This window comes from Camelina sativa, chromosome 3, assembly GCF_030686135.1.
Source record: "Camelina sativa cultivar CO46 ecotype springtype chromosome 3, ASM3068613v1".
Lineage (NCBI taxonomy): Eukaryota > Viridiplantae > Streptophyta > Magnoliopsida > Brassicales > Brassicaceae > Camelina > Camelina sativa.
Window position 1 is genome coordinate 27,388,313 of NC_141882.1, and position 12,809 is coordinate 27,401,121.

At 38.9% G+C, this 12,809-nt stretch overlaps 2 protein-coding genes and 1 non-coding gene across 3 annotated transcripts; 2 read left to right on the forward strand and 1 right to left on the reverse strand.

Annotated features, from left to right (window-relative positions):
- The first annotated feature begins 238 nt into the window (after nucleotides 1-238).
- On the forward strand, nucleotides 239-8,735 carry LOC104779271 (serine/threonine-protein kinase TIO-like). Its single transcript, XM_087506907.1, has 23 exons — nucleotides 239-1,449; nucleotides 1,747-1,836; nucleotides 1,938-2,012; nucleotides 2,118-2,210; nucleotides 2,315-2,389; nucleotides 2,479-2,571; nucleotides 2,955-3,018; nucleotides 3,107-3,191; nucleotides 3,349-3,421; nucleotides 3,495-3,563; nucleotides 3,676-3,756; nucleotides 3,914-3,986; nucleotides 4,071-4,223; nucleotides 4,523-4,658; nucleotides 4,879-5,050; nucleotides 5,190-5,291; nucleotides 5,369-5,863; nucleotides 6,036-7,178; nucleotides 7,330-7,563; nucleotides 7,662-7,805; nucleotides 7,907-7,987; nucleotides 8,082-8,270; nucleotides 8,364-8,735. The coding sequence occupies exons 2-23, from the start codon at nucleotides 1,747-1,749 to the stop codon at nucleotides 8,613-8,615; spliced, it is 3,972 nt and encodes a 1,323-aa protein (XP_087363033.1). The 5' UTR covers nucleotides 239-1,449; the 3' UTR covers nucleotides 8,616-8,735.
- A 375-nt stretch (nucleotides 8,736-9,110) lies between these two features.
- On the reverse strand, nucleotides 9,111-12,117 carry LOC104777948 (ATP-dependent zinc metalloprotease FTSH 1, chloroplastic). The gene is made up of 5 exons (XM_010502273.3): nucleotides 10,489-12,117; nucleotides 10,151-10,397; nucleotides 9,884-10,067; nucleotides 9,607-9,778; nucleotides 9,111-9,508 (listed from the first exon to the last, which is right to left on the reverse strand). Exons 1-5 carry the CDS (start codon nucleotides 11,830-11,832, stop codon nucleotides 9,287-9,289), a joined length of 2,169 nt encoding a protein of 722 aa, XP_010500575.1. The 5' UTR covers nucleotides 11,833-12,117; the 3' UTR covers nucleotides 9,111-9,286.
- Nucleotides 12,118-12,265: 148 nt separating this feature from the next.
- TRNAD-GUC (transfer RNA aspartic acid (anticodon GUC)) lies at nucleotides 12,266-12,337 on the forward strand. Its single transcript has one exon. It is a non-coding gene; the product is annotated as a tRNA-Asp (tRNA).
- Nucleotides 12,338-12,809: the final 472 nt, after the last annotated feature.

Consider the following 12,809-nt stretch of genomic DNA (forward strand, 5'->3'; position numbering starts at 1 on the left):
CTTAAATCTCCTGTTATTTAATTGGTGAGTTTTATAAATCATATGAAATCCAATGTTATTGAATGTGAAATTTATAAAAATCATTTACAATCTCTTGTTATTCAATCAATAATTTATAAATCTCACTTCAAATCTACTGTTATCCAAAAAATCACAATTTTTCAAAAAAATCTATTAAATGTGATTCTAGTAGACTTTCCTAACATTTTTAGTTCAAAAATATGTCTTACAAAATCTCACTTTTAAAGATGAAACTTTAAAATATTTGTAAAAAAATTTCTTCCATCTACCAAAAAAAAAAATCTTGTCCACAGTTTAGCACCCTCTCTCTCTCTTTCTCTTTCTCTCTCTCACTCTCTCTCTTTCTCTCTCCTCTTTACTGTGGAAAAATCTTAAAAACATTGATCCGAGATCATCTTCTTCAGGAATCAATTCTAAAATTTTTTAGATCCTTTCTTGATTCTCTCAGGGAGACTAATCCTTTAATATCTCAAGTTATCTAGAGCTTCATCATAGACAAGGTTAACTGTTTTGTATCTTGATTCTTGAACAAAGCTTCAAATCGTTTTGTAATTAACCTCTTGAGAATCTTTAGAGCTTATTTTTCCTTATCATTATAATTTCTGAAGTATTTTTGATTTTGCAAAAAACCCAAAAATAAACTGCATATTTGATTCACGTTTTGATGAAATTGGTGTTAACTAGAGGAAATTGTATGATATCAAATTCATCAAACGTGAATCAAATCTGTTGTTTTTTTTCTTTTTTCTTTCCTTTCTATATTCTAAAATCACCTAAAATTTACAATCAAATTTCACCAAAATCCCAAAACCCAAATCTCTAAAATCTGCCAAAATATCAAAATCTCCCAAAATTAACATTCAAATCTCCCAAAATTCTGAAATATTAAAATCCCAGCAAATCTCCTAAAATATCAAATTCAATACACCCCTAAATTTGATACTTTTGATTTATCGATGACTTTTACAATCCATCCACGGTCCTATTTTCAACTTCGATAAAGTTTAGGAACAATTTTGAAAAAATGATGAAAAACAATTATTGTTTCTCCTACACTGTTTCTTTTAAAAAATAAATAAATAAACCGGAAATTGGCTCGTAACAGTTGGCTAATGAGATAAATAAAGAGACAATTGAGAAAATAAAAAAATAAACCGGAAATTACGATTTGTGGTTTTTTTAAGGTTTGAGAGAGTGAGAGAGTACCTAAGGGTAGTAGGACTACAGATTTTTCCCTCTTTTTGAATTTCAAAAGTTCCCAAACACACAGTTTCTCTCTCTCTCTCTCTCTACATACATCGATCCCACCGATCTCTCTTCGTTAGCCGCCGAAGACCACCTCCACTTCCTCCGCCGGAGTCGCCAGTTCTACCATCTCTGTTCCGTCACCACTTCGCTTATTCCACGCATCTTTCTTCGTGAGCCACGGTTCGATTCAATATTCGTCTTTACTTTTCTTAATAATCTTCGATTTCCCTGTTTACTCCGAACATCTGTTGATTCGTTTCCGAAATCAGGTTTAGGATCTGCGTTTCTAGCTTAATTTGATGATGTTTCCTTCTATTTAATTCGCTAAACAAGAAAGAAATCGGAACGGAACCTAGTTTAGAAACGTTTCTAAGCTTTTGATGGAATTGGACTAAACATAGATTCTCGATTCTGCTGTATCCGGGTCTAGGTACCGTGATTTACCGTTGGAACCTAAAACGCTGCTTTATTTGACAGATGGGTGTCGAGGATTATCATGTGATTGAGCTCGTCGGTGAAGGCTCTTTTGGAAGGGTTTACAAAGGAAGACGGAAGTATACCGGCCAGGTAAGAAATTGTTGGTTTATCCTCTTCATTATCATCGGGTACTTCACTCAGCTTATCATATAATATCTTAATTTGGTAATTTTTATTGTGTTTTGGTCCAGACGGTGGCGATGAAGTTCATCATGAAACAAGGAAAGAGTGACAAGGATATACATAGTCTAAGGCAAGAAATCGAGGTCAGGAAATCTCTCAAGTCCTTGGGCTTACATGCTTCACTTCATTTGAGACCTTCAATTTTGATCCCATTGGATTTGACCAACAATTTTTTTTGTATGCCTCAGATATTGCGGAAGCTCAAGCATCAGAATATAATTGAAATGCTCGACTCCTTTGAAAACGAACGAGAGTTCTGTGTTGTCACTGAGTTTGCCCAAGTACTTTTCTCACTCTTGTTTGTAGAATCTAAAGAACCTGATTTACGAAGCCTGTACCTATATGTTGAAATAATGAATCATGATGGAATGCCTAAAATTCACAGGGTGAACTGTTTGAGATTCTTGAGGATGACAAGTGCCTTCCGGAAGAGCAAGTTCAAGCGATCGCAAAGCAGTTGGTAACACGTTTTTGGCCAACATGGCTCTTATTTTTATATCTGGTTTCCCCTATTTTATGGTTAATAAGACCATGTCGAAACTTCTTCAGGTAACAGCATTGCATTACTTGCATTCTAACCGTATAATTCACCGTGACATGAAGCCACAAAACATTCTTATTGGTGCTGGGTCTGTCGTTAAGGTAATATAAACTTCCTTTTGCTGCTTCCAGGAATTAAGTTTGAAATGCTGTTTCTATGCTCCCCACACACATCAGTTGTTCATATTGTTGTTTCTTAAAGATAAGAAATATTTACAGTACGATTCTTCTACTCTTCTTATGAGTACCAGGTTACGTACTAACTTCTTGAACAATGATTTATGACCCATGAATTTTTCAGTCTATGATTGTTTCAGAAAATTAAGTTTATCATGTAAGTACTGCTAGACAAGGATATGACTAGCCAAGATTCTCATTAGCTAAATATAAGTAGAAACAAAAGTACTTTTCAATGCAGCTTGATACATGATTTTCTCTTACTTCACTTTGGCATCATCTTACTTGTCTCGCCTTTGTTTTTTCAGCTATGTGATTTTGGTTTTGCTCGAGCTATGTCCACCAATACCGTGGTTCTGCGATCCATTAAAGGTTAAACATCTATATTATCTTTAGCCGTATTAATGAATGAATAACCCAATAAGTTGCTCCTTGTTATTAATCCAAAATATTACATCAGGCACTCCTCTGTACATGGCGCCAGAGCTTGTGAGAGAACAGCCATACAATCACACTGCCGACTTGTGGTCTCTTGGTGTTATATTGTAAGTGGAGAAACTCATCTGAGTTATCGTACTTCAATTCCTATTTTTATAAAAGCTGTTACGTATATAACTCTAATGATTGTGATGGCCCATTCTTGTGTTATGCACATTTCACTGCAATTGAGATGGTTCTAATTATTTTCTTGTGATACATCAGGTATGAGTTATATGTAGGTCAACCTCCGTTCTACACCAATTCTGTGTATGCTCTCATTCGTCACATTGTTAAGGTATGTCAATCTTTTCGTATATGTCCATAGTCTATGATAAACGTTTGAGCTAACATTTTAGTGAATCTTCAAGGATCCTGTCAAATATCCTGATGAAATGAGTCCTTATTTCAAAAGCTTTTTGAAAGGATTGCTCAACAAGGTGATTTTTCTTTTTTCTTTTTTAAGCTGTCATTTAAACTATTTATTGATATGTTTGAGACTATACTTGGACTGGATGGGTTAAACTGTTTGTCTATTATAATGTGAAACAGGTTCCCCAAAGTCGATTAACCTGGCCTGCTCTCCTTGAACACCCTTTCGTTAAAGAATCACAAGAGGAAGTTGAAGCCGGGGTAATGATCAGATATTGTTGACTTTATACTTTGCAGCTTGAGTCTAATGTACAGAGCATTTCGTTAAAACTGTCGTATTCATACAATGTAAAGGATTTGGAATTGGAAACTGTTGTTGGAATAATAGATCACTTAGAGCCTTTAAACGCTTATTCAGGAAATGCATACTGCAGTAGTCGACCATAAGGCAGCTTGGATGCTCAAAGGAAATGGAGGGCAGCAGAGAAATGGTTTGATTTTCTTCAGTTTGTGGTTAGAATCAATTTCTTAATTTATTTTTTCCTGTATTAAATATATAGTGTTAAATGTCACAGAAAAGGGCGACTCTGTGACCCCGGTTGAGAAAACTTCTGCTACAAGAGTTCTAGCTAACGTTCAGTCAGATATGAAGAGTGCAATCAAAGTAAATTCTCCACCACCTGAGGATTTTCTTGGATTCCCAACCCAAGAGGAGATAAAAAGTTCAGGTAATGGGACATGCTATTTGTAGATCTCTTCTTTTTAACTTTGAGAATTAAAGAGTTGCCCAACAGATAGATCCATTGATGTCAACAATTTATGTATATATATATATGTGCATACTGAGATGTATTTCTAATTATCATATCCATAGCAATCTAACAGACATAAATTTGGATATCATCCTTTCATTGTTGATTATGGCCAAATGCATTTTCTTCTTCATCACAGCATGTAGTCAGTATGCTCTATTGCTCTAGGTTTAATATCATCCTCATTCATACTTGGGTTGTTTTCCCCGTTTCAGGTAACGCAACACTAGACAGATTGGAAAGTACATCCCGCACTGTTAAAGGTGCAAAAGTTATAGGTGAAGATGATAAAGCATTGGATCTTCTTTTGCTGTCACTGGAAACTATTTCAAAATCGCCTGATTCTAAAAGGTAAAATTTGGCGTATAGGCTGTCCTTTATTATATAATGCTGTGCTCCTACTTGATCATAATGACGGGAACATAAATAGGTTTCTTACATAAGATAGAATCTAAATCAGGGTTGCAACGTTCTGGTCTTATAATATCTATTACTCCCTTCCAGTAAATTGTTGTAATTTATGATATTTTTGCATACATGCATATTCACATTTTCGTTCATGGGTGTGCAGGGAAAAAGATGTTGCTTGCTCTGTTCAGTCCCTCAGGATCATTTCCAATTTGGTTGCAGCTCGTGCCATAGTTTCAGTTGGACTGATTGAGAAAATAACATGTGCACTGCTAGATTTTACTGACGCTCTTGTTTGGATGAAATCATCCGAGTTCAACAACATAATACCAAAGGTGAATTCTCTTGACCAAAATGTCTGGCAAGTGTTTGATTAAATACCTACTTTATTTTTGACAGTCAGCCTGCTTTCCACTAGCAGCAGGCAAATTTTTTTTAAAATGATTTTGTAACACCAACTTATTTCTTTATCAGAGTCTTTCAGTCACTAAAAACTTGGTAGGGCATACTGAAGGCAATAGCATACATAGTTCCTACATCAGACACTGGACCAAAGTAGTGGAAATTTTCGTACAGGTGACCTTCTTTTGGTTGCATAAGTCTCTTGTGATATTAAACCACATGTACTTATTTAGTACTTTATGTGGATGTAGGTCGTTGGATGGGAAGAAGAGGGGAATGGTAGAATTATATATGAGGCATGTTCCTGCATCACAACGATGTTATCTCGAGTTGCTGAAGATCTTAAATCTTCAACTCCTGATTCTGTTTCTGAACAGATTTTGGAGCACGCTAACATGTCTCGCATAGTTGATCATTTGTGTCTTTGTTTAGCTTCTTCTGGGTCGAGTTTAGCTTCTGGCTCTTCACAAATGTTAGCAGCTGCTTGTGAAGCTTGTAGAGCAATATGGATTCTCATAGATACTTCCGAAACATTCTTCAAGAACGATTCTCTGAACATATTTCCTCTAGATGCTTTGCAGAATCGTCTTTCTCAGCATGACAACGGAAATAGTGAGTGGGGTCCGTTATCTGAGAAACTTGTGGATACAGTGACAAGAGCATATCTCCGATCAAAGCATGTGCAAGTTGCTATTGGTCATTGCCTTCACCAACGAGTGGAGGCTCCCTTGGTTTCTGCAATTCAGGTGATTATGTGATGTTCCTCTTCTTGTTTGGCTATCCTAAAAAACTTGTTTTAGGTTGTCTGGATTCACCAGGTTACATGATAACTTGTTATTTTCGTCCACAGCTATAATTGAATTTGTTTTTCTTTCCGCTTTTTAAACTTAACTGGAAACTGCTTATGTAATGTTTCAGCTCTTGTCAAGATGCTGCCTTCACAATGGAATTATGCCTAGCATGCTTTGTGGTCTTCCCAGTTCACTGCCTATTACGACCGTAGTCAGTGGTGGAGAGGATGGTACAGTTATTTCAGAAATATTTTCTATACTATCCTATGCTTCATTATCAAGCAAAGACCAACAAACAGGAGAAAAAAATTACATCGAGGGCAGACTAAACAATCTGGTGTTCCATTCATGCCTTCTGTTGGCAACAGTTGCTCAATGTTTGAAGCTAACTGGGAGAAATTCTGCCCTGTTAATGCTTACAAATTCTCCAAGGAAACATCTACATCGTCTTTCTGCTATATCCAACCACATTGCCTCAGATGATAAAATTGAAGCTTCTCTTCAGAATCACTCTGCTTCAGCTATGCTTGCTCTCGCATCTATTCTCTCTCTTGAAAAAGGATCTTCTGCTGAATCGTCTGTCTCCGAGATTGCGGTGCCTCTGATACCTCGAGCTACTAAGCTTTGCTATCATCTTAGGCCTATGCCAAGTAATGAAGGTGAAGTCGTCTCTCATTCTGCTAAGTTTACCAGATGGCACGGACTTCTGGATGGATGTATCGGTTTATTAGAATCCAGATTGAAGTGGGGAGGACCTTTAACTGTGCAACAGCTTATTGCTAGTGGAACACCATTGCTTCTTATCAATCTGTTAGCTGGCAAACTTTCAAATGCTTCCCCAGATGACATCAAGAAAGCACCCAACTGGATTGGCTTGTCGCCCGTTGGTGTTATATGGGCTATTTCGTCCATATGCCACTGTCTTTCGGGTGGCACTTTAACTTTCCGTCAGGTTCTTGTGAAGAATGAAAACATGAAAATGATTACTTGTTTATTATCTGATGCTCATATCAAGCTAGTAAAGACCTGGGGAGGTCCTGGGGGAGGAAAGGATGGAGCTAGAGAGACAATAAATGTGATAATAGATCTCCTAGCATTTCCTTTTGTTGCTGTACAAAGTCAACCAGGTCCATTATCTGCCACTGCATCTGTAAATAGTGGATTCATTCTCAACATGGGCTCTCCAGGTGTCAGAGTGTGCATGGAAGATAAAGATTTGCTAAAGGCTATAGAAGAGGATATGGACAAATACATAAAAGTCCTCATGGAGGTTAGTTCTTCAATTCTGATTCCTTGATTTTACATACTTTTGTTTAAATGTTGATTAGTGGGCTTGTTTCTCATGATTCATGAGCTGAAATCTCGTTGTAGACATATCACAAGATCAATCAGTGATGTCTTTGTTTCGCTGAATTTTTCAGGTGGGAGTGCCGAGTTTAATCCTTCGTTGCTTGGAACACTTGGATTTAAAAGATTTAGTAAGGCCTGTTGCTTTTCTTGCCAAATTGGTGGGTCGTCCACGTCTCGCAGTAGAGCTTGTTAGCAAAGGTTTGTTGGATCCTAACAGAATGAAAAAATTACTCAACGGTTCGAGTCCAAGAGAAGTCATACTTGATATTTTGATGATCATATCTGATCTATCGAGGATGGATAAGGTCAGACACTGGATAAACACAGGATGCATTCTATTTGTTATATTTGCTTATACACAGGATAGTGAACTAAACGATGTTATCTAATTCTTACCATACAGGGTTTCTATAAATACATCGGCGAGGCTTCTGTTCTGCAGTCTTTAAAAGAATTTCTTACTCATTCAGATCAAAATATACGCGCAAAAGCTTGTAGTGCTCTTGGTAACATGTGCAGACACAATGGATATTTCTACAGCTCTCTGGTAAGTTACAGAACTGGGATTCTTTTACATTGACTTTGAGAGATCAATGTTTCAAAGAATGTTCCTTCTTTACACAGTGTGCATATTTATATTATGTGCAGGCTGAACACCAAATCATCGGCCTCCTCATTGATCGATGTGCTGATCCGGACAAAAGAACACAGAAATTTGCTTGCTTTGCTGTAAAATCCTAACCAACTGCAATTATCTCCATTTCCATAACACTATTGATCAAATTTTGAAAGAATGCCTTTCCGTTTTCTTTTTTTTTTCCAGATTGGAAACGCTGCTTACCATAACGACACTCTGTATGAAGAACTCAGACGATCTATAACGCAGCTAGCAAACGTTTTGACCACGGCTGAAGAAGACAAGACAAAAGCAAACGCTGCTGGTGCATTGAGCAACCTCGTTCGAAACTCCAACAAACTCTGTGAAGATATAGTCTCCAAAGGAGCTTTACAAGTTAGTAACAACTACATACGATTAATTTTGTTGGCCACAATACATGGATTTCTAGTGTCTAATTTCACGTCTTTTCTTGGATATTGTGTGCAGACGTTACTGAGGCTGGTTGCAGATTGCTCGGCTCTTGCCCTGAACCCGAGCAAGAAAGAGTCAGCAAGTGAGTCACCGCTTAAGATTGCACTCTTCTCATTGGCTAAAATGTGTTCAAACCACCAGATTTGCAGACAGTTCGTGAAGTCATCAGAGTTGTTCCCGGTCATTGCAAGGCTTAAACAATCCCCCGAGGATAACATTGCTCACTATGCTTCAGTAATTGTTGCCAAAGTCGGTGGTGATTCCTAAGAAAAGATACTTTCCCGGTAAATCTATCGTGTTTACTTTTGTATTTGTGGTCTAGTTTTTACGTTGAAAATCGTTTAAGAAAATGGGCCAATGATCTAAGCCGCAGTTAACCGCAACAAATAACTTCTATCGCTCTCTCTATTTAGTGGTTGATACAATTCAAAAAAACTTGATCGTCTTGCTAGAATCAGTTTTAAAAACTTAGAAATAAACTATCCAGAGGAAGAAAAGCCAGTGGTTTATCTGGCTTCCATTCACGATTAGTTTCCCTAACTTAGGATGCATGTAACCATATGGACCTCACAAGTCACAACTTGCATCAGATTCTTGAAGCAACGGATTACAAAGACTGCGAGGTTCCTTGTAAGCTCCCTTTTTTAGCAATGCGTTCAACAGATAAAAGTTTGTAGAACACCAAACAGCAAGTTGATTCAGCTTCTCAGACCACAGCTTTCCAATTTGCGATCGAAAATTATACACAGAACAAGGTACCGGTTTTGCAGTTCATAACAGGGACGATGAACAATTCGTATTACACTACAAAGTATATGGACTGATAGCGAGAAATATACACAAATATACTGGACAGGTTATAAGCTAAATCGGTGACACATGAACACAAATAGACGTTATGAGCTAATGGTACTGTAAGCAATGGCAACTTCGAGGAATCAGGAAATATACAACTCAGCTTGGCCATCAATAAAGAGACTCATAAACTCTTCTCCATCAACCGTTTCTTTCTCGATCAGGAGCTGTGCAAGCTTGTGTAGGATATCAATATGAGTTGTTATGATCTCTGTTGCTCTCTTGTATGCCTTTTCAACTAGCTCTCGCACCTCAGCATCTACGATATCTGCAGTTGCCATTGAGTAATCTTTCTGTGATGACATCTGCAAAAACATTTCAATAAGTATAAGTAACATTCCAACTTGTTGAACCAACAACCCTAACGATGAAACCAAGAAACCAAATTCAGTTAGCAGTATACTTGTTGACCCATAAAGGGATTTCCACCAGGGCCACCAACAGCAACTTGTCCAATCTTTTTGCTGAACCCAAATCTCTCAATCATTTGACGTGCCACACGAGACACCTGCATGAAATCATTTGATGCTCCAGTCGTCACATTCTCATCCCCAAAGATTACCTCCTCTGCAACCCTGACAATAGCATAGCCAACACAAGAGAGAGATGGTTCAACACAATCAGACCCTTCCATTTAAGTTCAAAACCTGGCTTTTGTGATAAGGTCATTACTAACTAACCTTCCGCCAAGTGCAACAGCCATTTGATTCTCGAGATAACTCCTGCTGTACAATCCAGACTCAAGTCTTTCTTCGCTTGGAGCAAAAAAGGTGAGCCCACCAGCTTGGCCACGAGGAATGATAGAAATCTTTGCAACCGGATCATATTCCGGCATAAGAGCACCCACTAGAGCATGACCAGCCTCTGCAAATTCGAAATTCATTTGAGGTGGTCAGAAAACAAATCATCCCAGCTTCTCTCAACATATAGTTAGAAAGAACGCTAACCATGGTATGCAACAAGTCTCTTCTTCTCCTCAGAGACAACAGCATTCTTCTTCTCAGGTCCAGCAATGATCCTCTCAAGAGCATCAGAGATTTCGTCCTTGCTTATCTCCTTGAGCTCACGCCTGGCCGCCAGAATCGCCGCTTCATTCATCAGGTTCTGTAGGTCAGCACCCGTGAAACCAGGTGTCCTCCTCGCAACCTTATCAAAGTCCACATCTTTACCGAGTGCCTTCCCCCTTGAATGAACCTACAATAAAACCAAACCCAATAGAAAAATAAGAATCTTTCACACAACTCCCGAGACAACCAGTAAACTTTACAAAACAACTATGAAAAACCTGAAGAATCTTGACTCTGCCAGCCACATCAGGCCTATCCACCGTGACCTGTCGATCAAACCTTCCAGGCCTCAACAGCGCCGAATCAAGAACATCCGGCCTATTTGTAGCTGCCAAAACTATGACACCAGAGTTGCCAGAAAAGCCATCCATCTCTGTCAACAACTGATTAATGGTCTGTTCTCTCTCATCATTTCCTCCTCCCATCCCAGCTCCTCTCTGCCTCCCCACAGCGTCAATCTCATCAATGAATACAATACAAGGGGCTTTAGACTTAGCCTTCTCGAACAAATCCCTAACTCTAGATGCACCCACACCCACGAAAAGCTCCACAAACTCCGAGGCAGCGCAGGAGAAGAACGGTACTCCAGCTTCCCCAGCCACCGCCCTAGCCAAGAGAGTCTTACCCGTACCAGGCGGTCCAACAAGCAAACACCCTTTAGGAATCTTAGCACCCAAGGCTGTGTACTTATCAGGATTCTTCAAGAAATCCACAACTTCCTGTAGTTCCAACTTAGCTTGATCAGCCCCAGCAACATCTGCAAATGACACACCAGTCTCAGGCACTTCCTGGAACTTGGATTTAGAACGTCCAAAATCCATAGGACCACCCAAGCCACCAGGACCACCACCAGGACCACCCTGAGCTCGCCTGAAAAGCAAAAAGAGTCCACCAAAGGCCAAAATGGGGAAAATCAAGTTTCCAATGACAGTAAACAAGTCGTTCCCAGAGGATTCTCCCTCAGACACAGATATATCAACTCCGTTCATAGCCAAGATATCGATAAGGTCAGGGTCATTGGGAACAATCACAGAGGCACGGCGGTTATCAACGGCAGTAAGCTGAAGAACAGAACCGTCTTTGCTAAATCTAACTCTCTCCACTTTACCTTTCTTCACCGCGTTAAGAAACTCGCTGTATCGCCACTGAGATCCTTCTGGAAGATCCGATGATTTAGGACTGGGCGCCTTGAGTATCTCGTTCTGAATGAACAACGGCGACGTCGATGGCTTCACTGCTTGTGCTTGAGCTTCCACAACGAGAGATGGAGAAGGTGGTTCGTCAACTAGAGCTAAAGCTCGCGGCGAAGATGAAATCGAAGAGAAAAGAATCGCTGCTAAAGCTACTTTTGAAGATAACGGCGAATTGGGTTTACCATTTGGGGAATTGGTGTCTTCGTTTCGAAGAGACGATCGAGTGATTTGGTATTTTGCGGGATGGGTGACGAAGGAGAAAGGGAAGGAAGTGTTTCTGGTGGTTTTAGGGGTGGGAGATGAGATTATGATGTGGGATCCTAAGAAATTTGAAGAACGTAGTAACGAGTTTGAAGCTGTGGCCGCCATTGAAGCAGGCTCTGTTTCTTCTCCGGAGATAAAAATTCGAATTGAATTCTGAGATAAAAATGAAATCTTTTGGTTTAATTTCCTCTGGATTGTAAGAGAGATTTTAAAGTAAGAGAGAAGAGAAGCAAGCACCCCATGGCCATGGCCATGATGACTTGGAGTTCGTCTACACGTTTGCTATTTCATATCCACTCGTTAACTGATCGTAAACTGCCACAAAAATTAATATATTAATCTGCAAAAAAATCGAATTTTTGTTTGTGTCGAGGTCGGACACTTCGGTTCACTTAGTTCTTGTTGTACTCAAAACCAATTTTATTTCGGTTCGGTTTTTTCTATTCGATTTGGTTTCCATAATACAAAGTTACAAACATGTATTGAGTTATACATACGTAAATACATTACTTTAAAGAAGGAATAAAAGAGCATCAAAGTCGTTGTAGTATAGTGGTAAGTATTCCCGCCTGTCACGCGGGTGACCCGGGTTAGATCCCCGGCAACGGCGTTAAACCTTTTTTTTAACCTCACTTTTTTAAAGCAGCTGAAATCATTGTGGGCCGTAACAGAGGCCCAAACCCGTTGTTCAAACTTTCTCGTTTCATTGATGTTGAAAAAACAGACAAGATTCAATTCAAATAAGATGGCTTTCACAACATTAGGGTCACTAGCTCCTTCGTGGATCAGTGCTAAAGAAAGTGGGGCTCGTCGGGTCTATACCTATGTTCAAGAGCTAGGCAGCTAGGCAGCTACGAACCCCTAACATGGACCATAATTTTATGGTTGGAAACACATAAAGCAAGAACGACATTTCTCATGTATGTTTAACGAGTTTCTCTATCCTAGTTCAATTCACGCAAAGGGGTTATCAAACATTCTATAATGGAATGTAGTGATTCTCACACCCACAGGATCAGGAAAATCTTATCCTTACCAAATTTGTCAAAAACATAGTTAAAAGATATTTTTTTTTTCTTTTT

What these genes read in the sequence shown, in the direction of transcription:
- LOC104779271 (XM_087506907.1), top strand. Translation starts at nt 1,747, where the DNA reads ATGGGTGTCGAGGATTATCATGTGATTGAGCTCGTCGGTGAAGGCTCT. An exon ending in TCATTCGTCACATTGTTAAG is followed by an intron (nt 3,422 to 3,494) that starts GTATGTCAATCT and finishes TGAATCTTCAAG; the next exon opens with GATCCTGTCAAATATCCTGA. An exon ending in ACATAAAAGTCCTCATGGAG is followed by an intron (nt 7,179 to 7,329) that starts GTTAGTTCTTCA and finishes TGAATTTTTCAG; the next exon opens with GTGGGAGTGCCGAGTTTAAT.
- LOC104777948 (XM_010502273.3), bottom strand. Translation starts at nt 11,832, where the DNA reads ATGGCGGCCACAGCTTCAAACTCGTTACTACGTTCTTCAAATTTCTTA. An exon ending in GCAGAGTCAAGATTCTTCAG is followed by an intron (nt 10,398 to 10,488) that starts GTTTTTCATAGT and finishes GTTTTATTGTAG; the next exon opens with GTTCATTCAAGGGGGAAGGC. An exon ending in GCTGTTGCACTTGGCGGAAG is followed by an intron (nt 9,779 to 9,883) that starts GTTAGTTAGTAA and finishes TGCTATTGTCAG; the next exon opens with GGTTGCAGAGGAGGTAATCT.